The 23,741-nt window shown below is 40.6% G+C and overlaps 1 protein-coding gene across 2 annotated transcripts; it reads right to left on the bottom strand.

Annotated features, from left to right (window-relative positions):
• Positions 1 to 33: 33 nt before the first annotated feature.
• On the bottom strand, positions 34 to 23,011 carry tk2 (thymidine kinase 2). 2 transcript variants are annotated; one of them, XM_041947516.1, is made up of 10 exons: positions 22,780 to 23,011; positions 21,699 to 21,736; positions 21,384 to 21,458; positions 17,354 to 17,407; positions 12,874 to 12,963; positions 10,899 to 10,972; positions 4,170 to 4,258; positions 3,436 to 3,515; positions 3,157 to 3,237; positions 34 to 2,863 (listed from the first exon to the last, which is right to left on the bottom strand). In XM_041947516.1, the coding sequence occupies exons 1-10, from the start codon at positions 22,961 to 22,963 to the stop codon at positions 2,777 to 2,779; spliced, it is 852 nt and encodes a 283-aa protein (XP_041803450.1). In that variant the 5' UTR covers positions 22,964 to 23,011; the 3' UTR covers positions 34 to 2,776. The 2 variants fall into 2 exon arrangements, with proteins under 2 accessions (XP_041803450.1, XP_041803451.1); XM_041947517.1 differs by having other exon boundaries at positions 21,699 to 21,731; positions 22,780 to 22,922.
• Between the last annotated feature and the right edge of the window lie 730 nt (positions 23,012 to 23,741).

Raw genomic sequence — 23,741 nt, forward strand, 5'->3', positions numbered from 1 at the left:
TAAGGGAAGCATATATAGAGTGAAAAGGATCGGTCCAAGCACAGAACCCTGCGGAGCTCCATGACTTGCTTTAGTGTACATAGAGGAGTCGTAATTAACCTATACAAACTGAAATCATTCTTAAAAGTAGGATTTAAACCAGCTTAATGAAGTTCCCTTAATGTCAGTCTCTGTAATAGGATACCATGGTCAATGGTGTCAAATGCAGCACTAAGATCTAGTAATACAAGTACAGAGACAAGTCCTTTGTCTGATGCAATTAAGAAGGTTTTTTGTGATTTTAACCAATGCTGTCTCTGTGCTATGATGCACTCTAAATCCTGACTGGAAATCCTCAAATAAACTATTGTTATGTAAAAAGCTACACAACTGACTAGCCACTGCTTTCTCAAGAATTTTAGAGAGAAAGGGTAGGTTAGATATAGGTCTGTTTGCCTAAACACCTGGATCAAGAGAAGGCTTTTTGAGGAGAGGTTTTATTAAAGCTACTCTAAAGGACTGTGGTACATAGCCTGTTGACAGAGACTGGTTGATCTTGTCTAATAAAGAAGATCCAATTAAGGGTAAAATATCTTTAAACCGCTTGGTCAGGATGGGATCTAGGATGTAGGTTAATGATTTTGATGAGGAAATTGTTGAGATTAGTTCGTGACGCTTGACAGGAGAGAAGCTGTCTAAAAATACGACAGGTTTAACAACTACTGCTATGGTTTCTGTGTTTGAAGATAAATCAGTACCCACTGAGGACAGCAGCTGCTAATTTCTGTCTCCAATAGTTAGAATTTTATCATTAAAGAAACTCATGAAGTCGTTACTATTGAGGCTTAAGGGAATATGTGGTTCAATGGAATTATGACTGTCAGCCTGTCTACAGTGCTGAAGAGAAACCTGGGATTGTTTTTGTTTTCCTCTATTATTCGAGAGAAATAAGCTGCTCTGGCAGACTTCTGGAGGGCTTTCCTGTCATGGTTTAAGACTGTCTTGCCAGACAAAATACTTCTAGATAGGTGGAACGCCATTTTCTTTCAAGTTGTCGTAACGTTTGCTTCAATTTGCCGGTTTGGGGGGTATACCAAGGAGCCAACCTCTTCTGTTTTGTTATCTTCTTTTTTAAGGGGGCAATAGAGTCAAGGGTCATATGCAATGAACCTGTAGCACTATCAATCAGATGATCAATTTGAGAAGGGCTAATCTTATCACAGACGTGGCACTGAATTAAATGCTGATGTGATCACATCCTTAAATTTAGCTATAGCATTATCTGATAGGCATCTGGTGTGGGAATTTTTGCCTAATGGCGGGTAGTCCGGTAATAGAAATTCAAAAGTAATCAAATGATGATCAGACAAAAGAGGATTCTGTGAAGAGATTATTAAGTGTTCAATTTCAATGCCATATGTCAGAACAAGTTTGAGAGTGTAGTAAATGCAGTATTAAGGCTATCATTATCAACATCCACATGAACACTGAAGCCACCTACAATAATCATGTTCAACTTAAACTACTTAAAGTATGGTGTTCAAATGTTGACTTACTTCCAGTCCTGTTGAGTATTTTGAAAAGTAACGGCCAGATTTGCTGAAGATGTTAATTCTTTATCATAAACAAATGAGTCCAGACTACACTGCTTCTATACAGTGATGAGCAGCAACTCTGGAATACGGCATTCAGACCCTCCCCATCCCTACTCATTAAATTAGGGGCCAACCATGAGATACTGTTTACATCTAATGTAGAGCTACAACCCTGATTCCAAAAAAGTTGGGACACTGCGTAAAAATGCAAAGAAAAAAGGATGCAAAAAATTTGCTAATTCTGTTTCACATATACTCAACTCAAAACTGTACATAGATGATATATTTAATGTTTAACCTCATCAATTCAATTGATTTTTGTTTTGATGCCAGCATCATTTTTAAACATGTTGGGACAGGTGCAACAAAAAAAAACTGGGAAAGTTGTGGAATACTCAAAAAGAAAACAAAACAAAAAAACAAAAAACAAAAAACAACAATTTAGAACTATGAAGAGGTAAACAGGTTAAGTGGTAACAGGTGATATATAGTCATAGACAGTCATTCACAAACAAAGATGGGCTGAGGTTCACCACTTTGTGAAACACGATTGTATCATTGTATACACCTGCTCGGGAATAGTTCGTAAAACACAGTTCATTGCTGCATCTACAAATACAATATATTTGATATTTAAAATGTTTCATGACAAACACTAAACATCTCCTAATCTTTTCTTTCTTGCCAACTCTTTCAACTAACACATCAGACCAACACAAAAATCAGAAAATGTAAAAATCAAAATTCGGATTACAATATTTCCTTAATATGACAAAACATGTAAAACAAAGAACCTAAGATCCTTCATTCAAAGGAATTACAGAGACACACTTCAACCCTACGTGGTCTTCATCAGGTCCTAAAATCAGTGGTGTCATTGTACAGTATATATTCACGATGTACTCTGTATCCGCAGCAGGTGGTTACCGACACTTACATAGTCTTCACTTCACATCAACACACACTGGCTGAACTGTAGTCGAGTACAAAGTTGTTCCATGGAGATAAATGAGCTGTAAAACTGCTAAAAATGAAAATCAGAATCTTAGCGCTTTAGATAATTGTGGAAAAACCTCAGGTAAATGTCACAATTGTATAACAATGGTTTGTAAACAACTATTTGGGATCTCTTGTCTCAATGCAGTGATGCGTTTGACTGTGTGTTAGTGCATGCGTGTTTTTTGTGTAACTATGTTTGCGTATCAGACGTAACTAGTTGCTAGGATTTTGTCACGGTTTTCTTCGTATTGGTGCAGCATCTTCTGGAGGTCATGGTCAGCGGGAATCACCTGCAGAAAAAAAGTTATTTTTTCTATTTAAGTAAGAAACAGATCCGAATTACAGGCCAGCAGTTGCTGAAGGAGACAAAGAAACAGCAGATTTCAGGTGGACATGCAATAACATCACACAAAGAACGGAGGCATAAAGTGGAAGCACACTTAATCACAGCTTGGCACGGTATGAGTCAGTGGAAAAGGGTCATTTGTGTGGTTACCTGAAACTACCTGGACATACTATGCTGTATGTACAGTATCTACAAAAACCAAAGCAAAATCTTAACTGGATGTGAATGGTTACTCACTAGAACAGGAGCAGGAAGAAGGGAGGAGGTGCGCTTGATGAGCCAATCCTCATACAGCTGGTGGATGGAATCCAGATACTCCTGGTGGACAGAGGGACAAGTGCACGTTCACACACACACAAACAGAGGATTGAGGTCTCATTTGAAATGGCACACTGGTGACCAATTCACAAAATGTTTTTCTTCACAATTCTCTAAAAACCCATTAATTTGCTTTGAGGTGGTTTTAGTTTGTCTGTTCTGTGAAATGAAACCATGTGTTTGAGATTTTGTCCTCACCAGTGGAATGACTTTCTCCTCCTCTCTGCATCTCTGCTTTAACCTCTCATGACAGGTCTGAGGAGAAGTCTGCAGGTAGACTGGAGCCAGAGGAAACGGTGACAAAAAGTACATTCACAGCTGTTGTGGCTTCTAATTTGATAAACAAATTCTTCAAGATCCTTAAAATTGCTTTGATAATGATGACTGTTTGGTGTCATTTCTGTGGATGATGACCTGCTGATTTTCAGTGCAAAATAATGTTGCAACTTCTGTCACTGGAATGTATTAAGGAATAACATATTCAATATATTTTAACACTGTGTAAAGAAAGTAAACTAGTATCTACTGTTAAGTGTTAAACTGGAAGGTGAGTTTTAAAATCTGCAAGCTTGACAAAGTATGACAGAGGAAAGAATATGTTATGTGATCTTTCACTTTGCTGTTGTTGATACACAATGAAAATGTTATTTACTGATAAGGCAACATGAACATGAATATATTATTTGATAATGTCAGAGGGCACTTTCAGTATAAAAATATAACCACACTCTACCATACACTGTATGAATATTATCATCATTAAAAACATTACAGTTTCCAATCACTCAATCAATCAATCTTTATAGTATAATTGTTTTCTCAATGTTTCTATGAGTTTCTGCCAGAAATATAAAAAAAACAAAAAAAAATACTTATTTTGATTATTATTTTTACTAGATGTGTGTTTGTATTTCTGCTTTGTGAATTCTCACCAATCAGATCAACAGGAATGGAAATGTTAGTTGTGATCCAATCAAACCACTCGCCAAGAACAGCATAGTCCACCTCTGGCATTTTCCCACTGGAAAAAAAACAAGACATGTTTAGTATGACTGACAAGTTAAATCAGAATTTAACATGTCAGTATGCTGTTGAGCTATGCAATATCTGATATAAACCATGATAAGATCTAAATCTGCAACCATCACAGATTTTTCTATACTATTTACGATTCCTTTCATATTTCTTAGGTCATTTGGGACAATGTCATTCAGGGCAATGTTGCAAATCATTCAGGAGGTGATACTGGATAAACCAAACTGTTGAATCAATGTTATGAAGTATCTTAATGTATCAGGTATTTAATTCACTGTATAAGCCTGAGGTTTGAGAAAATATAATATATTTTGATTGTTTGGTTTGGTTTGTTGGACATGAATTTTGAGTAATGCAGCAAGGCTTCTAGTGCAGTCCTGAAAGATAGCCAATATCAGTGTACAGCTGCCTATGTATCAGAGCAAGCCAGCATGCACATAAATAATGGGCCTGCCAAAATTAAAAGCAACTGCATTACTCAAAGCCTCCTCCCTCTCAAAGACAAGCAGTTAAGATGGAGTAAGAAAAAAACATAAAAGTATACTTCCAAAAATTCTGTAGAATTTCACAGACCATACACATATTGCACATGGAATGGATAGAGTGACTAGAGCATGAATGACATTGCACAGAAATAAATATGTATATATCACAGTAGAATACATTGATATGTAGAGTACTCAATGAGAGGGGAAAAGAGCCGTATTGTAAGGTAATAGGTGAATGATAAATCGCACATCACTACAAAAAACAGTCAGAATATAAAAAAACCAGTGCTAAGTTAAGCAGCGCTGGAGTTGAACACTGTGATAGCTGTTGGTATGATGTAGAGACCAACCGATTATCGGCCAGGACGATTATTGCCGCTGATATGGAGTTTTGACGTATATCGGTATCGGCCTTTTTTAAATCCGACAGGCCGATATCAAGAAATAATTAAAAAACTGGGTTATTTCGCTCAGATGCAGCCGCCCCTCTCTCTCTCCTGCCACTTCTGTCTCCAGCATTGTTCCGCCCACGGCGCCATCTGAAGTGGCAGAGTCAAAATGAAGTGAAAGCTGTCCTCACACACATGGTGGAGAGGGAGCTCCCTGGAACTTTTCCACACAAGAAGTTTTCCCACACAAGCGCCAGCTTTGCTAGCTCGTAGTACCTCCACAGGAGGTTTTCTCATGTGGAGAAGCTCCGGAGAGCAAACAAATGAGTCGAAAGTAAACACAGAAAACTCTCCAAAATTGTAATAAACATCCCAGTGCTCTACATCTCATAGCAACTACTAACGTTACAGTGTGTAGCAGAATAATGTAAGAACAGAGTAAATATTAGCGGCAGCTCTGCTAGCTCGGAATACCTCCCGACATGTCTGTGAATTACTTGAAAAAAGGCGGCTGATAATATTGACAGTCAAACAGTCCCTGATAGTAGAAGCCTCTGTGTGTGATTGTGAGAGAGAGTAAGAAATTCAATTCAGTCTTGTTTTGTTGCAGGGAAGCACACTGAGATGAAGGCTGACTAGCTTTTAGCGTAACATTAGCTCGCCGGTCCTGCTCTAAGCGCTCAGCAGACTCAATGGGAGAATGTCTGTTATGCAGAGAATAGTGTGTTTGCATGAAAGACACATGGAAAAACTTTACAACTCACAACTACTAACGTTGCTGTGAGCTTTCTGGTCCTATGATCTGAAACTTAAAGTGAAGATGAGACGCTATGGGCTAATTAGTGTTTAACAGTTGGTCTAATCCCTTGCAACAAGGCTGCTGATAATATTGATATGAAAATAGTGATAGTGGTAAGAAGTGTGTGTGAGAGAGTAAAATTCAGGAGTGATTTATCTGATAGTCATTTCAGTTGTTGTGAAATTTTACTTTATTTACTGTGTTTAAAAGTCAGGGAGCTATTATATAAGTTTTGATTTAACTTTAAAAGAGTTGCTGCTGAGCTAGTTAACGCCATGTACTTTCTGTTGTGTTTGAAACATTTCAGGTAGCTATTTATTTAAGTTTTTATTCATCTTTATAAGAGATGCTTCTGAGTTTAGGAACTTCATGCACTTCTGGTTATCAGCCTCCTTAACTACTAATTATCAGTATCAGTCCTGAAAAACCCATATTGGTCGATCTCTAGCATGAAGGACCTGCGGTAGCGTTCCCTCTTACAGGGTGGATGCAGCAGTCTGTTACTGAAGGAGCTGCTGTGTCATGCAGAGGGTGGGAGGGGTTGTCAATGATGGATGTCAGTGTGGCTAACATCCTCCATCATCCAGCCAGCTCTCCTGACCAGTTTGCTAAGTCTTTTCCTGTCCCTCTCAGAGCTTCCACAGCCCCAGCAGACCACTGCGTAAAAGATTGCAGATGCAACCACAGAGTCATAAAAAGTTTTCAATAATGTCCTCCATACTCCAAAGGAACTCAGTCTTCTCAGTAGATGGAGACGACTTTGGCCCTTTCTATACAGGGCATCAGTGTTAGTCGACCAGTTCAGTATATTGTTTAGTTGTACACCCAGATAGATTAGAGTCAAACCTGTTAAAAAACAGATTCAGCTCATTTGCCCATTCCCGGTCTCCAGATTCTGAGACCCTGCCATTGTTGCTGCTGTGGCCTGAGATGGTTTTCAGGCCCCTCCGAACATCTCTGTCGCTGTTCCCCTGCAGGCACTCCTCCAGCTTCCTCCTATAGTCTCCTTTCCTTTCCTGATCTCTCTTTTCAGCTCCCTCTGCACCCTCTTCAACTCAGTTCTATCCCCAGACTTAAAAACCCTTTTGTCTCATTCAGTAGGGTTTTCAGTTCAGGGGACACCCAGGGTTTGTTATTTGGGAAACACTGTACCTTCCTGGTCAGCACAGTGTTGTCCACACAAAAGATAATGTAGTCCGTGATGCATGTAATTAAAATGTCAATGTCCTCCCGGTGAGGACATTGACATCCTCCCCGTGAGGACATTGACCACACCACAGTCGGTGGTGTTAAAACAGTCCCTCAGTGCCATACTGGACTCATCTGACCATGTCTTCACATACCTGATGGTTGGCTGTTGTTTACTCACCAAGGGTATGTAAGTAAGTTGCAGATAACCCAGGTCGTGATCAGATCTGCCCAGTGGGGGGAGGGGTGAAGAGCTGTAAGTGTCCTTTGTGTTTGCATACAGTAAATCCAGTGTTGTATTGCCTCTGGTGTGGCATTTAACATACTGGGTGAAGGTGGGGAGAGTTGAAGACAGGGAAGCATAGCTGAAATCTCCAGAGATGAGTAGGAAGGCCTGGGGGTGCAATGTCTACAGCTGTGAGACCACAGTGTGTAGGAGCTTGCATGCTGCTGCCGTGTAGGCCTGGGGGTGGTGTACACAGTTACCGCGATGACATGTGAGAACTCACACTAATATGCGCTGGATTACTCCACCCTTCCTCTTACCGCACTCTGTCGCTCGCCTGTCTGCTCAGCATGACAGGGAGGTAGACAAAGCAGGCACCCAGAATGTCACATCAAGGTGCACACAAGTGTGTGGAGAAGGTGTAAGTGCTACAGCATGTGCTAAGATATGTCTGGTGAGTGTTTGTCCAGCTGGGCTGAGTTTAAGGCCATGTATGAAAAAATGGTTTGAGTTTCTCAGCATCTTAAACATCTCTGGGGGTCTACCCATACATGCTGAAGACATGCACTGGGCTCAAAGAGACTCCAGGGAAAAGAGTGGTTTTACAATAGAGACAGTAGATACAAAACTGAGCCTTCCTCTACCCACACTCCTGGAATGCATCAGGTATCCACTACAAGATTTCTACCCCAGATAGTGCCCGTCATCACAGCCACCTGAAACACATCGCTCATCAAATACCACCTCTCAACCCAGACACCAGCATACTGCTGTTGTTGGCAGAGATATCCTGAGAGTTCACAAGATTTGTGAACAGATTAGTGGTCCTGGTAACACAGATGATTGGACCTAGATGCATGTTTGAGGGGGTACTCAAAGACCGTTTCAAGTGATCAGCTACAAGACAACTGTCTAGAGAACGGTCATACAAGCAAGTTAGAACCAAGTGAAAACCAGACTACAGTGAGAGATATTCAGCCAAGCACCTAAGTATCAACAGCACTGACCTCTATACATAGCATTGCTACGCTTGTTGGAGACAATGTGGGTTAGACCCACAGATTCTTCAGATCATGAACATCAGTTGAGTTCCATCAGGTCAGTTCCAACAACTGGGTCAGGCCATGAGAGCTTTATGTATTTAGTTTAGAGTTTATGGAGAACATGTTCAACAGAGAACATGCAGAGGTTGCACCACCTCTACAACAAGGACAGGAGTGTTGGTACCTCCCTCTGTTTGGGCTGTCCCATCACAGGAATCGGGATAAGATCAGCTTGATTTGCGATTCCAGTGCACCATATGAAGGAGTGTCACTCAATGATGTTTTACTCACAGGCCCCGGCCTCAACAACAGCCTGACTGGCATGCTGATGAGGTTCAGGAAGGAAGAAGTGACCATCATCGCTGACACTGAACACATGTTCCATTGCTTTTTTATGAAGGAGGACCACAAAGACAGTCACTCCCCCTGGTTATGTATGGACTAAAGAGAGCAGCTAAAGAATCAGAGGTGGACTATGGGAGTGTTGCAAGAAGATTCACAGACTGTGGGTTTTATGTTGATGATGCTTTGAAGTCCTTTGACACAAGGGAAGAGGCCATTAGACGGGTGCAGGACATGCTTGCAGCCAAAAACCCAAGGCTGCACAACCAACAGTTATTGAGGCAACAGTTATTGAGGCAAACTAACCAACAGTTATTGAGGCATTCCCACCTGAGAACCGCTCCAAGGATCTTGGCAACTTGGATCTCTTCACAGACAATTGCCTGTTCATAAAAGCCTTGGACTGTGCTGGAATATGTGCACAGACAAATTAACATTGTCATTCCTGACTGACGACATCTGGCAGTTCTGTTGGTGAACCACTATCATGAAGCTGTAAAGCACCAGGGAAATCTGCGCCACCGGTTTTTGGGTCATGGGGGGAAAACATTGCAGGAAACTGCGGGGCAAGATGGAACTGCTAGTTGCACCGCCTTTCACCTACGTGGGTGCTGACGACTTTGGCCCATGGGACTTCATCTCACTTTAAACGATGGGCAGAGAGGTTCTCTTGTAAGTGCTCTAGAGCAGTGCATGTTGAGATTCTCAAGGTAATGAATGCCAGCCAACGCCTTACGGAGGTTCTTTGCAGTCAGAGTACCTGCCAAACAGATAAGAACATACTGCAGTACAAACTTTGTTAGGGCCTCCAAAGAGCTGTGCGAGTTTGGATCCTGATAATCTCAACAACCTGGGTGTTGAATCCACCTCATGTGTACCACATGGGCAGCACATGGGAGCGGATGATAGGTATTGCTTGGCGTATTGTGGACTATGTTACTTGAACAGAGGAAATCGCATGCGACACATGACGTTTTGACAACTGTCATGGCTGAGGTGGTAGCAGTCATGAACATGAGGCTTCTCGTCTCAATGTCATCAGATCCAGAGTTGCCTCTTATCTTCACTCCGCCCATGCTTCTCCCCTAATAGACTGGCTCTGCTCCTCCCCCTCCTCAAGGCAACTTTGAAGAAGCAAACCTTTTCAAGGAGTAATGGAAGCAATCTCAAAGCCTGGCAGAAACCTTTTTGGAGCAGGTGGAAACGTGAGTACCTCAAAATGCTGCAAAGTCGTCACAAGTGGCAAAAGGAGAATCCAAATGTTCGAGAGGGCGAAGTTGTGCTTTTGAAAGACAAGCAGGCAAAGAGGGATGATTGGCCATCATAACAAAAACCTTTCCAGGAGGAGATTGACTGGTGCACAGGAACTTACCAAAGACAGGACTAGGAAGACCTTTTCTCGTCCTGTTACAGACATAGTCCTGCTCCTGTCTCCTGTCAAAGACTGATTCTTGTTGGTTAATGTGGAATCCTTACTGATCCCAGGCATGTTGTGTCCTGAAAAATGTTGTTGATAAGAACATTTGCCTTGTTTATAGTGCCATCTTAAGGTGTTCATGAGTATTGTTTCTCTGCACTTAATCTGTATTTCTTTGAAAACTGGAAGTGAATAGAGACGGGCCGCGTCATGGTCCGTAGCTTCATGTTTGGACTTAGTTCTTTCCAGCATTCCTTAATTCTAAAGCAATGTCTGTAAGTACCAGCATCTTTTCAATATGTGTTAACTTAACCACAATGTTATTTTGAGTTTGATGTTAGTTCAAGTGGTGTGTTGCTCAGAGCAAAGCTAGCGTTATTTCCCTATTCATTTCTACTGTAGTTGACTATATGGTAGTTCAGTGTGGCTGTGCCAGTGCTGTGTGTGCTTTGTGTGTTTAAAAATATACTGTGAACTGCCTTATTCATTGCTTGTGTTAATTATTAATGAGGCAGTTCTGTACTGTTAGCAGTTTCACAAAAAGAAATCCCTCACTAAACTTCATAACATTAGCAACTTTGTTGAGGAGTTTTCTGGAACTATTTAGCTCGTTGGATAGCTAGCATCAGGAGCTAGCGAGGCCTTCACAGCTATTAAATTAAACTGTTACACAACAGAATCCATCTGATTTATTTATCTAGTTTCTTGGACTGATCCTGCCGCTGAGGTCATACCTTCTGAAGAGGTTTTCCACAAAGATGTACTTGGCACTGAAGATGGACCTCTCCATCATCCTGACAGGACCTGACTGGAACCAACAAGAAACTTTAAGAACATACAGCTGATTTTTCTGATGAGGTAATACAGTATGGTTGCATCACCAGTCCACACCTAACAACACATTGGTGTACTAGCATACAAAAAAATGGGCTTGTTGACAACCCAGAGTTGAGTCCAGGAGACAGAACTGCAGTCTTATACGCTCTTCTGGGCTTCCATTAGCAGTTACACACCCAAAACTCCATAGAGACTGTGTCTGCCCCCTGACCACATAAACAAATTTAAAAAATAAGTAGGAGAGGAGTTATATGTAAAAACTTACTTAAAATTAACACCACCACCGCAATGGTGAAACAACATAGAATTAAATCTGGACTCCTTAATATCAGATCTCTGTCTTCGAAAGCTGCATTAGTAAATTAGTTAATATCAGATCCTTACAATGATTTATTTTGCCTGACTGAAACCTGGCTGTCTCATGATGAGTATGTAAGCCTAAATGCGGTTGCTTCCCTGAGTTGTATTAATACACACATTTCTCGAACAGCAGCAGAAGAGGTGAAGTTGCAGCCATTTTTGACTTAAGCCTATTAATCAACCCCTGACCTACACTCAATTATAACTAATTTGAAAGCCTTATTCCTCGTCTTTCAAACCAAACCTAGAAGGCATCACCAGTTTTATTTATCATAGTGTACCGCCCTCCTGGTCCTTATTCTGAATTTATATCTGAATTCTCTGAGTTTAGGTTAGTTCAGGTTTAGTCCTTAAAACAGACAAAATGATTATTGTAGGTGACTTCAATGTTCATGTGGATGTTGATAATGATGGCCTTACGACTGCATTTATCTCATTACTAGACTCAATTGGCTTCCGTTGAACACTTGATAATCTCATCACAGAATCCTCTTTCATCGGATCATCATTTGATTACTTTTGAATTCTTATTACCAGACTAACCACCATTAGGTAAAATTCCTACATCAGATGCCTATCTGATAGTGCTATAGGTAAATTTAAGGATGTGATTTCAACAGCATTTAATCCAGTGCCATGTCTCACTACAACAAAGGACTGCTGTGGTAAGTTTAGTCCCTCCTAAATTGATCATCTGATTGAGTGTGCTACAGGTTCATTGCATATGACCCTCGAGTCTATTGCCCCCCTAAAAAAGAAGACAACAAAACAAAAGCGGTTAGCTCCTTGGTATACCCCCCACACCCGCAAAATAAGGCAAACATTGCGGCAACTTTAACAGGAAATGGCGTTCTACCATCTGGAAGTATTTCGCTTCGCCTGGCTAGACAGTCTTTAAACATACAGGAAAGCCCTCCGAAGTGCCAGAGCAGCCTATTACTCTTCATTAATAGAGGACAATAAGAACAATCCCAGGTTTCTCTTCAGCACTGTAGCCAGGCAGACAGACAGTCATAATTCCAGTGAACCATGTAGTCCCTTAACCCTCAGTAGTAATGACTTCATGTGCTTCTTTAATGATAAAATCTCACGATAAGAGACAGAATTGATCAACTACTACCTTCAGTGGGTACTGATTTATCTTCAAATACAGAACCACAAAAGTAGCTGTTAAACCCATCGTATTTTAAGAATCACCTGTATCTTCCCAACCAAGCTGAGTAAAGATGTTTTATAGTTCTTTGTGGCAATATATATATATATATTTTAACATATTTTTTCTTTGATATAGTCCTTTGTATAAATGTACATATATATAGTCAGCTTTTATTTTGTATTTTTCTATTTCTGTAATTATTTTTTTCCAACTGCTATTACCTGCTGCCTGTAATACCCAAATTTTAAAAAGTACCTGCTCTATATGGAAAGTGTGCTGAGACAAGTTCAGTTTTGATTTGGCTCTATATAAAAAAAATTTAATTGAAAATTAAATGAATTCTTTCTAGCACTTACTATGGCTGACAGGTGTCTATCAAGCATTGTAAGTTGAACATAGGTCTGCAGTGTGATGCCCCAGCGCTCAGGATCCTGATACATCAGTGCCTGCATGGAGAGAAACAAAACACCTTCCACAACCAGCATAGAAAATATACAAGGAATCAATTAAACTACTAGCAGAAATACTGGACAAACTACTAGACACATTGTCTGGGTGACAATGGTCACCCAGAGAATGGCTCTTGATATTTTTTGGTAACTTTTAGAAACTTAGTGCCACCATTAGGCTAAAAACTATTTCTACATCCAGTACATAGATATACAGTATCCATATCAACTAGGTAGACTGTCATCAAATTAAAGCAACAATTCACTAAAATTCAGGAAAAACATTCTCTCCTCCCTTAACTGGTATCTAACTGTGTAGGTAGTTTAGAAGTCTCTCCTTCTAATTGCATCAGACAAAGGACTTGTCTATGTACTAGTATTACTAGATCTTAGTGCCCCATTTGACACCATTGACCATGGTATCCTATTACAGAGACTAGTACCCTCATTGGCATCAAGGGAACTGCATTAAGCTGGTTTAAATCCTACTTTACAGAACGATTAGGTTAATGATGACTCCTCTGTGTACACTAAAGCAAGTCACAGAGTTCTGTACTTGGACCGATCCTTTTCTCTCGATATATGCTTCCTCTAGGCAACATAATCAGGAAACATTTCATAAATTTTCACTGTTATGCAGATGATACTCAGCTATATTTATCAATGAAGCCAGAGTAAACCAATGAATTGACTAAACTCCAAGTGTGTCTTAAGGAAATAAAGACCTGGATGACCTGCAATTTTTTGTTATTGAATTCAGACAAAACTGAAGTTATCGTATTTGGGCATAAACACCTTAGAACAGAGGTGTCAAACGTACGGCCCGCGGGCCGGATCAGGCCCGCTAAAGGGTTTAATCCGGCCCGAGAGATGATTATGTAAAGTATAAAAATTAGCTGCAATTTTTCTGTAATCTGCTGTTCTATGCATCCACTGGATGGCGCAATAGCAATTGTGTTAAGCAAGCAAACTGTTTATACCAGGGCAGATCAAGTAGGTTAACCAAGAGCTAATCGGATGAGCTCTTTTGTGTTTTGCCCGCTCGCGCGATTTATTATGGCTTCTACTTTTAGCATTTTATGCTTTTCACCCTCATTGCCCCAAAATGTCACTGTCAAAAAAAGAGAAAAGTGGACACAGAGTGCAGAGTGTTTCAAGAAAGATGGCCATCCTCCTATTTATTCACGGAAGTGAATGTGAAAGCAGTATGTTTGTTGTGTTCACAACATGTTGCAGTGCTGAAAGAATATAACCTTCGTCGCCACTATGTGAGACAGCGGAGAAAAGAGAAGGTGGATGAACTATTGTCGGGTCTGAAGAAACAGCAGTCTGTTTTTACTCACAGCCGAGACATCAGTGACGCTGCGGTCAAAGCTAGTTACCTCATTGCTAACGAAATCGCGGTGGCTTCAAAACCATTTAGTGAGGGCGAATTCATAAAAACATGCATGGTAAAGGCAGCGTGTGCCCTGAAAAGCGACAGGCTTTTGCAAATATCAGCCTGACAAGAAACACCATGGCAGACAGGATTTCCGATCTTTCAGCGGATTTGGACAGCCAGTTAAAAAACAAAGTAAAGGCTTTAATTGCTTTTTCAGTTGCAATTGATGAAAGCACGGACATTACAGATGTTGCACAGATGGCCATTTTCATCCGTGGAGTTGATGACACATTGACCGTCACCGAAGAGTTCGTGGAGATGGTACCAATGTCAGGTACAACGACATCTGATGATATTTTCACTGCACTCATCGGCTTCCTGGACAGGGTCGGAGTGGACTGTCAGCCTCGCTACGGATGGTGTGCCCTCAATGATCGGGAGAAAAGCAGGTGTTGTGACAAAGTTCAAAGAGAAAGTGCGATCTGCAAATGGAGGACATGATTTTTGGACTTTTCACAGTATTTTGCACCAGGAGGCTCTGTGTTGCAAGTCATTAAACATGGATAACGTCATGAAGGTGGTCATCCAAATGGTGAATTTCATCCGATCTAGAAGCCTGAATCACCGTCAGTTTGATAGCCTTCTCAGAGAGAAAGACCACATCTATGGCTTGCCATACCACACTGAGGTAAGGTGGTTAAGCCGAGGTGCTGTGCTGAGGCGTTTCTATGATTTACGAGAAGAAATTAAACAGTTCATGGAAGAAAAGTGCAAACCGGTGTTAGAATTTCATTCCGGAGAATGGGTGCAGGACCTTGCATTTATGGTGGATGTTACCGAGCACCTGAATAACTTGAACAAACAGCTGCAAGGGCGCAACAAAGTTGTCACGCAGTATTACGACAGCATACGCGCTTTCAAGTTGAAGCTGTCACTGTGGGAGATGCAACTTTCAGGTGGTGACGCAGCTCACTTCTCCTGTCTGAAACATGTTTGCACGACCCAACGTGTCGCGGACATGAAGCGGTTCAAAGATAAAATAACGGGACTGTTACGGGAGTTTGAGCAACGTTTTCAGATTTTTGGTGAACTGGAAAAAGACTTCAAGGTTTTTTGCTCGCCATTCACCGTGAATCCCTCTGATCAGCCCGTCAACATCCTACTTGAAGTAGTTGACTTGCAGTGTGATTCGGATTTGAAGGGCAAATTTGCTGCAGCTAGCTTGGACACATTTTATCAGAACCTCTTGCTAGGTTACCCCAACTTGACATCTCTCGCTGCAAAGCTGTTGTCCATGTTTGGAACCACATATCTTTGTGAGCAGGTTTTCTCTGTAATGAGCATTAATAAAACAAGGCTTCGCTCAAGGCTCACGCACAGCCACTTGAATCACATCCTGAAGCTGGCTGTCACTCAGAATGTGATGCCTGATATTGATGCGCTGGTGAAAGCTAAAAGATGCCAGGTATCAGGAGTCAAATAAACAATCAACCCCACTTAAAGTGCTACATGAGACACCTTTATATAGTTATATGATCTGTGAAACAGTTTTGTGAATCACTGAGGCATTGTGTGTTTGTTCTTTGTCCTTAGAATTTTCAAATAACTTGAAATGATTCATGATTAACCCTCCTATTGTCTTCAAGTCAATTTTGAATTTTTGAAGTGTTTGCATACCATATAGTAGATGGGAAGACAATACGAGGGTTAATAGTGATGTTATGTTTGCACTATTTTGGATACACTGACCTCAGGCTACATCTTTATGTTTATATGTTGATGTGCTTAACCTATTCTTGATTTGTGACTGTGGTTCCTGCACTTTTTTGGGCAACAGAGTTTTATCATTTTTATCTACATTTCTGCCTGAGAAATGTCACACTGGTATAGTTCGTGGTGCGTGATACTGTTTTGGTTCTGTGAATCACTGAGAGGTTGTGTGTTCTTTGTCCTCAGAATTTTCAAATAACTTGAAGTGTTTTATGATTAACAGTGATGTTGTGTTTGTCCTACTTTGTACAGTATTAAACAAAGAAAATAATCTGAAGTTGTTGTTCTTAACTTATATACCATGATTTTGCCTGTCCGGCCCACTTGGGAATAGATTTTCCTCCATGTGGCCACTGAGCTAAACTGTGTTTGACACCCCTGCCTTAGAAACTCACTATCCGATTAGATAGTAACTATGGATGGCAGACCGCTGGCCCCGAGTACAACCGTAAGGAATCTGGGAGTCCTCTTCCATCAGGATATGTCAATTAACTCCCACATAAAACCAATTTCAAGGACTGCCTTTTTCCACCTATGTAACATTCTAAAAATCAGACACTTCCTGTCTCAAAATGATGCAGAAAAACTAGTCCACGCATTTGTTACTTCCAGGCTGGATTATTGCAATTCCTTACTATCGGGCTGTCCCAATTCGTTGCTAAATACTCTCCAACTAATCCAGAATGCTGCGGCACGTGTTCTGACAAAAACCAGGACAAGAGGACTTCTCTGATATTAGCTGTGCTGCACTGGCTGCCTGTAAAATCTTGAATAGAATTTAAAATCCCTCTCCTTACCTACAAAGCATTAAATGATCAGGCACCATCTTATCTTGAAGAACTTATAGTACCCTATTACCCCAGTAGAACATTATGATCCCAGAACGCAGGCTTACTGGTGGGTCCTAAAGTCTATAAAACCAGAATGGGAGCCAGAGCCTTTAGTTATCAAGCTCCTCTCCTGTGGAACCATCTTCCAACTATTGTCAGGGAGGCAGACACTTCGGTTGTGATTTGGCGCTATATAAATAAAACTGAAATTGAATTGAAATTGAAATTGTAACAGACAAAGCAGCCACAGAGGGTGTCTAGTAGGTCTTCACAAAATTAGTTTTTTCATTACAGCCTTAAATTCCAAAGTACCATCCTATATAATTTTCACAAACACATTCTGAAAAATGCTTTTATGTCTAGAGATTATTAAAAAGTCTAATAACTGCACTGTCATGTACAGTACCAAAGGGTTGTGTCCACGGACATTTCTCCATTTAGAGACTGGTTCTGTAAGGACCTGGAAAAACAAGAAAGGAGAGACAAAAGACGCATTAATGAACGCTTCCAAGGACTGGGGGTTGCCAAATCATGCCTCAACAGTCATACTGCTGACAATTTACTGTGCTGAAACACTGGAGTTTAGAATTTAATTGTCATCTGTGTGTGAAACTGAGTGCAGGCCTATTCAGTGTTATTTGACTTTTGATCATTTTTACCATTTTTTTGACTGTCTTCATTTCAAAGGAGGGAATGGGATTCAAAGTATTCAGGAAATGGTTGAAAGCACAAAAGGTGTAAAAGGCTAAAACAGTTCTTGTATTTTCTTTAAAAAAAATAAATCAAAGTCCATATATTTATATAAACATATATATATATACACACACACATATACACTGCTCACAAAAATTAAAGGAGCACCTTAAAGAAACACATAAGATACATCAGATCAAAATATGAAGTTGGATATCTATACCAATAATGACAGGGCACTGTTTTAGGAACAAAAGGATGCCAAGTCTTTTAATGGAAATAAAAGTTTTCAGCTTACAGAGGGCGCAATTGTGTAGACACCGTAAAATCAGAGTGAAATGAAGATGTTAAGGGCTTGTCCATTTTTTCCAAAACGTAATTTTTGCCACTCAAAATGCTTTTCAGTATCTTGTGTGGCCCCCACGAGCTTGTATGCATGCTTGACAACGTCGCGGCATGCACCTAATGAGACGACGGATGGCGTCTTGTGGCATTTCCTCCCAGATCTGTGTGAGGGCATCCCTGAGCTGTTGTACAGTCTGAGGAGCAACCTGGCGGTGCCTAATGGACCGAAACATAATGTCCCAGAGATGTTCTATTGGGTTTAAGTCAGGGGATCGTGAAGGCCATTCAATTGTTTCAATTCCTTCATCCTCCAGGTACTGCCTGCATACTCTTGCCACGTGAGGCCGGGCATTGTCGTGCATTAGGAGGAAACCAGGACCTACTGCACCAGCGTAGGGTCTGACAATGGGTTCAAGGATTTCATCTCGATACCTTATGGCAGTCAGAGCACCATTTCCTAGGCAGTAGAGGTCTGTGCGTCCCTCCATGGATATGCCTCCCCAGACCATCACTGACCCACCACCAAACCTGTCATGTTGAACGACGTTGCAGTCAGCATAGCGTTCTCCTTGTCTTCTCCAGACTCTTTCACGTCTATCACAGGTGCTCAGGGTGAACCTGCTCTCGTCTGTGAAAAGTACAGGGCGCCAGTGGCGGACTTGCCAATTCTGGTGTTCTTGAGCAAATGCCAGTCGAGCTCCACGGTGCTGGGCAGTGAGCACAGGGCCCACTATCGGACGTCGGGCCCTCAGGCCACCTTCATGAAGTCTGCTCCTGATTGTTTGGGTAGAGACATTCACACCAGTGGTCCTCTGGAGGTCATTCTGTAGGGCACGAGCAGTGCTCAGCCTGTTCCGCCTTGCACAAAGGAGCAGGTATCGGTCCTGCTGAGGGGTTGAGGACCTTCTACGGCCCTGTCCAGCTCTCCGAGAATAACCACCAGTCTCCTGAAATCTCCTCCATGTTCTGGAGATTGTGCTGGGAGACACATTAAACCTTCTTGCTGCAGCACGGGTGGATGTGCCATCCTGGAGAAGTTGGACAACCTGTGCAACTTCTGTAGGGTTAAGGAATCGCCTCATACTGCCAGTAGGGATATTTACGCAAGCCAAAATCAGCACGAGTGGAAAACCAGCCGAAAAAGATGAAGAGGGAGAAACTTGAAATGACCTCCACATGTAAAACCAGTCCTGTTTTGAGGGTTTTCTAATTGTTGCCACTGAAGTGCACCTGTTGTTTATTCCATGAACACCAATACAGCTGAAATTGATTAACGGGGCCCTCAGCTGCTTAACCAACCAGAAAATTATCAGACAGGTTTAATTCAATTCATGCCAGGGCCAATGAAAAAGGTGTTCCTTTAATTTTTGTGAGCAGTGTACATATACACACACACACACACACACACACACATATATATATAGATATAAAAAAAATTGTGATAAACATCCCAGTGCTCTACATCTCATAAGAACTACTAACGTTACAGTGTGCAGCAGAATAACATAAGAGCGGAGTAAATATTAGCGGCAGCTCTGCTAGCTTGGAGTACCTCCCGACATGTCTGTGAATTACTTGAAAGAAGGCTGCTGAAAATATCGACAGTCAAACAGTCTGTGATAGTAAAATCATGTGTCTGTGACTGAGAGAGAGAGCACGTAAAAAACTCAATTCATTTGTTTTATTTTAGGGAATCACGCTAAGGTGGAGGCTGATTAGTTTTTAGCATAACATTAGCTCGCCGGTCCTGCTCTAAACGCTCAGCAGATTCAATGGGAGAATGTCTGTTATGCAGAGAAAAGTGTGAGTTTGTGTGAAAGACACATGAAAAACTTTATAACTCACAACTACTAACGTTGCTGTGAGCTTTCTGGTCCTATGATCTGAAAATTAAAGTGAAGATGAGACGCTATGGGCTAATTAGTGTTTAACAGTTGGTCTAATCCCTTGCAACAAGGCTGCTGATAATATTGATATGGAAATAGTGATAGTGGTAAGAAGTGTGTGTGAGAGAGTAAAATTCAGTGTGTTTTATCTGAAAGTCATATCAGTTATTGTGAAATTTTACTTTATTTACTGTGTATAAAATTCAGGGAGCGATTACATCAGTTTTTATTTAACAAAGATAAGTCATTTCAGGTATATTAAATGATGGAAACATTTCAGGTAGCTATTTATTTAAGTCTTTATTTAACTTTATAAGAGATGCTTCAGAGCCTACGAAATCCATTTACTTCTGGAGCTATTTATATATATATATACAGCCGTCCTCACAATTATTCATACCCTTGCTAATTCTTGTGATTTTTTAATTTAGTGATGAAATGAATGCAATTTTTCAAGTTTGTGTACCAGTTATAAGTGACCAACAATTGAAAGAATGACAACAATACAAAATTCAAAAAAAATCTTTATTTCAGAGGTATTTTATTGATGGATTCCCAAAAAATTCCCCTCCTTTTTCCTGGCAAGAGGACACCTTACGCTTTCTGCCACGCCCACTGAGGTTTTTAACATTGTTGAACCTCTTGTGCTTGTGTTGATGATGCTCTGGACGGTTGACACAAGGAGATCATACTGCTTGGAAATGGCCTTATAACCCTTTCCTTCGCTGTAGACACATACAAGACGGTGACGTAGGTCCTCGCTGAGCTCCTTCTTCTTGACCACGATGACCAGAAATTGACAATGACCTGAGCACTTTTCCCCTATTTATACTCTACTGGAAGGATGGTTTTTTTGTTTTTAAATCAGTGTTTAACATTTGGTCAACAATGTTAAAGGGCTTTATTCCATTGTGACAACTTAAAGTAACTACTGGACAAAGATTACCACATTTGGTACATTTTTGTTGAAATATTGTCAGGGGTATGAATAATTTTGAACATGGCATTTTTTGGGAATCCATCAATAAAATACCCCTAAAATGAATATTTTCTTAAATTTTATATTGTTGTCATTCGTTCAATTGTTGTTCACATATAACTGGTACACAAACTTAAAAAAATGTAGTATTTCATCACTAAATTATGAATTAATAGTAATATGAATTAGCAAAGTTATGAATAATTTTGAGGACGGCTGTATATACACACACAGATAAAATTGACAGAAAATGTGATGGTTGCAGCTATCTCCTTTCATGTTTCCCCTCTGGGAATTAAATCGATGTCTTTTATTATGAAAAGCACAGATTGTCAAATGGCTGTTGCAGTCTCTCATGCACTCTGTGCACATGGAGGATTTTCGTTTTGAAAAGACCACAGTTCACCCTTATGTCAAATGGCAGCTATTTCACAACTCAGGCCAACTACAGTCGTAACTAGAGTTGTGGGAACACATGCACACAAATCTGTGTCATGCACAATTTTGCTGTATAAGACTTTGCTTTGTTGTACCTCTATATTGCTAGTTTTGCTGAAATACTCCAGACATGTTGTCTTCCCACTGGCAATGTTCCCCTCAATACAGACCTAAAAACAACAACAGAGAGACAGGTGTTAAAGGCTGGCCCACAGAAATGATGAAGAAAAGGGATATTACTATGACATAAGGCATTTTTGTATGTGATTAGTGTTTAATTACTGTAAATAGGTGATACTGGAAACCACAGTAGAAACTGCAGCAAACCTTATGAGTGTAATTGATCTTCAGGTATGTACTGTACTGAAAGGAGGGAACATGAAATCTCAGATCACACGGCGGAGACTCACCACTGCTTTCTTATCCTCTCCATTTCGCACCAGCTTCCCTTGGAAGAAAGACAACAGTGAGATAAGTCTTCACCCCGTACAACTCCCGGTGCTGGCCACCGGTCAGTAGGTGAATTCAGAGGGTAAGAAAGATGGTAAAATGCACACCAGGTACATTTCAGTGTGTGAGCAGGTGAACAGGTTTCTGACTCTGTATACCAGAAAACAGGATTGAATTGAAAAGAATCAGTGACTATGCAGCTGAAGTCATTTTTATTTGAGAGCTATGATGGTATTTACATCTAGAATCTGAGAAACTGTGTAGAAGCTGCCCTTTTTCTTCACCCAATATGGATGAAAAGAACCCCAAACAAAAGTCTGCACTTAAACAACATAGTCACTGTCATTTCAGGTCCAACTTGCTCAAGTACAGAGACAAAACAATGACAAGCATAAAATTTACAGACTGCACTGTCAGGGCTCATCTCATCTATTCTACACTTCGTGTTACCTTAATATGTTTTTGGGGAGAGGGCACACAAATAATAAAGAGACAAATAGGTTTAAATATTCATATTTATATTTAAATTTGGAATGCTGGATAGAAAAAAATATATAAAAAAATGACTTTCAGAGCGGTTTCATTTCTACAGTATTTGTGTTTTGGGCTGCCCGAGAACATGCGATCTAAGCGCCAACTCAACTCAGGGGCCGCCGATCCAATTTTCTATTTTTCATTTTCTATATAGAAAATTGGTAGGTGCCAAAATCTTGAAATTTTTAATAGAAAAAGGAGAAACGTCAGAAAACATCGAATGCCAGTTCACATTAGACTAGAAAAGGTCTCTATGGGTTCTACTAAATTCGGATAATATCTACAAAATACGCTACAACATAAATTAAGTTAATTAAAAATGTTCGCCCCGGATAACGTCCCTCGTATTATTGTCAGTGGCTCTTGCTTGCCTGAACCGCATTGGTGACAACAGGGACTCGCCTGCAAGCAGTAAAGGTATTAAAAAACATTCATAAATGGAAGTGTGTACGATGCTGGCTAACATTTCATTTACTAACAGCGACCAAAGACAGTTCCACAACTTACGTGTAATAGCATGCTTCATGTCGCTGCGTGCTCTGCTCTGGATCAGTGTGATGCTGCCAGCAGGTAACTTAATCCCTCTGTTACATCCAACAACACGCAACGATAATGGGGCCACAGCACACTGAAAGAATCCGAGTCCAACACGCCTGAACAATGACGACACACGACCACAAACTACCGACATCTCGTAGTTAGTACGCACATAGCTATCGGTACATGTTTTGCTACTGGCATGAATCAAACAGGAAGGCAGGGGCTTTCTTCTTCGAGTGGCATTGAGCAACATTACACACGCACACCGCCATCTATTGTACAGGAATGTGTACGTCCATGGCACTAATCAACCGAGTGCTCCTTACAAAAATCTTTTTGCAAATCATGTCTCTGCAAAATAACACATTGTCCCTTTCGCTTTTTTTTTGACCTGCATTCAGTGGTATTCACAAGCTCTAAGCTTATAAGTCATAACCATATACTACGTCTTCTCTCATCCTCATCAGCTGCTTTATATTGTTTTACAGTGGGCCTATGTCTGTATTCTGTAATAATTTCTATCTCCCTTTACCATGTATACCATTCCTTCTGCCACATATTAATCATGACTGTTTTTTTTTAAGATTTTGCCCCCCAGTTGTTGTCATGTTAGAGCCTTGCTGTTTGCCTTAATGCTGGCATGTAGTAGATCCTCATATGTTATTTTTGAGTTCTGATTTTCTTCTGTAATCTGTCACATCTTACATTATATTACTCCTTGTGACACTAAATCAAGGAAACTGATCTTATGATCCTATGACTGGCTGTAGTCTTTCTTTGGTTTCCAGTGCATTCACGAGTAGAAGAGGATACAGAAGAGGATTAAAAAGCAAAACTTAGACTGCAACAAGACAGTCCCCAAATTGCACATACACTAAATGATTATATTGTCCAAGGACTGAAAGGCCTATACAGCACATCTAATGCGG

The sequence above is a fragment of the Chelmon rostratus genome, chromosome 11 (assembly GCF_017976325.1).
Source record: "Chelmon rostratus isolate fCheRos1 chromosome 11, fCheRos1.pri, whole genome shotgun sequence".
NCBI lineage: Eukaryota > Metazoa > Chordata > Actinopteri > Chaetodontiformes > Chaetodontidae > Chelmon > Chelmon rostratus.

Bases quoted from the DNA above. Each gene is read 5' to 3' on its own strand.
- tk2 (XM_041947516.1), bottom strand. From the start codon at position 22,963: ATGTCGGTAGTTTGTGGTCGTGTGTCGTCATTGTTCAGGCGTGTTGGA. The intron at 17,408-21,383 runs GTACAACAAAGC...TTGTTTTTCCAG, and splicing joins GCAAAACTAGCAATATAGAG to GTCCTTACAGAACCAGTCTC. The intron at 3,238-3,435 runs GTGAGGACAAAA...TCTGTCCACCAG, and splicing joins AGGAGAAAGTCATTCCACTG to GAGTATCTGGATTCCATCCA.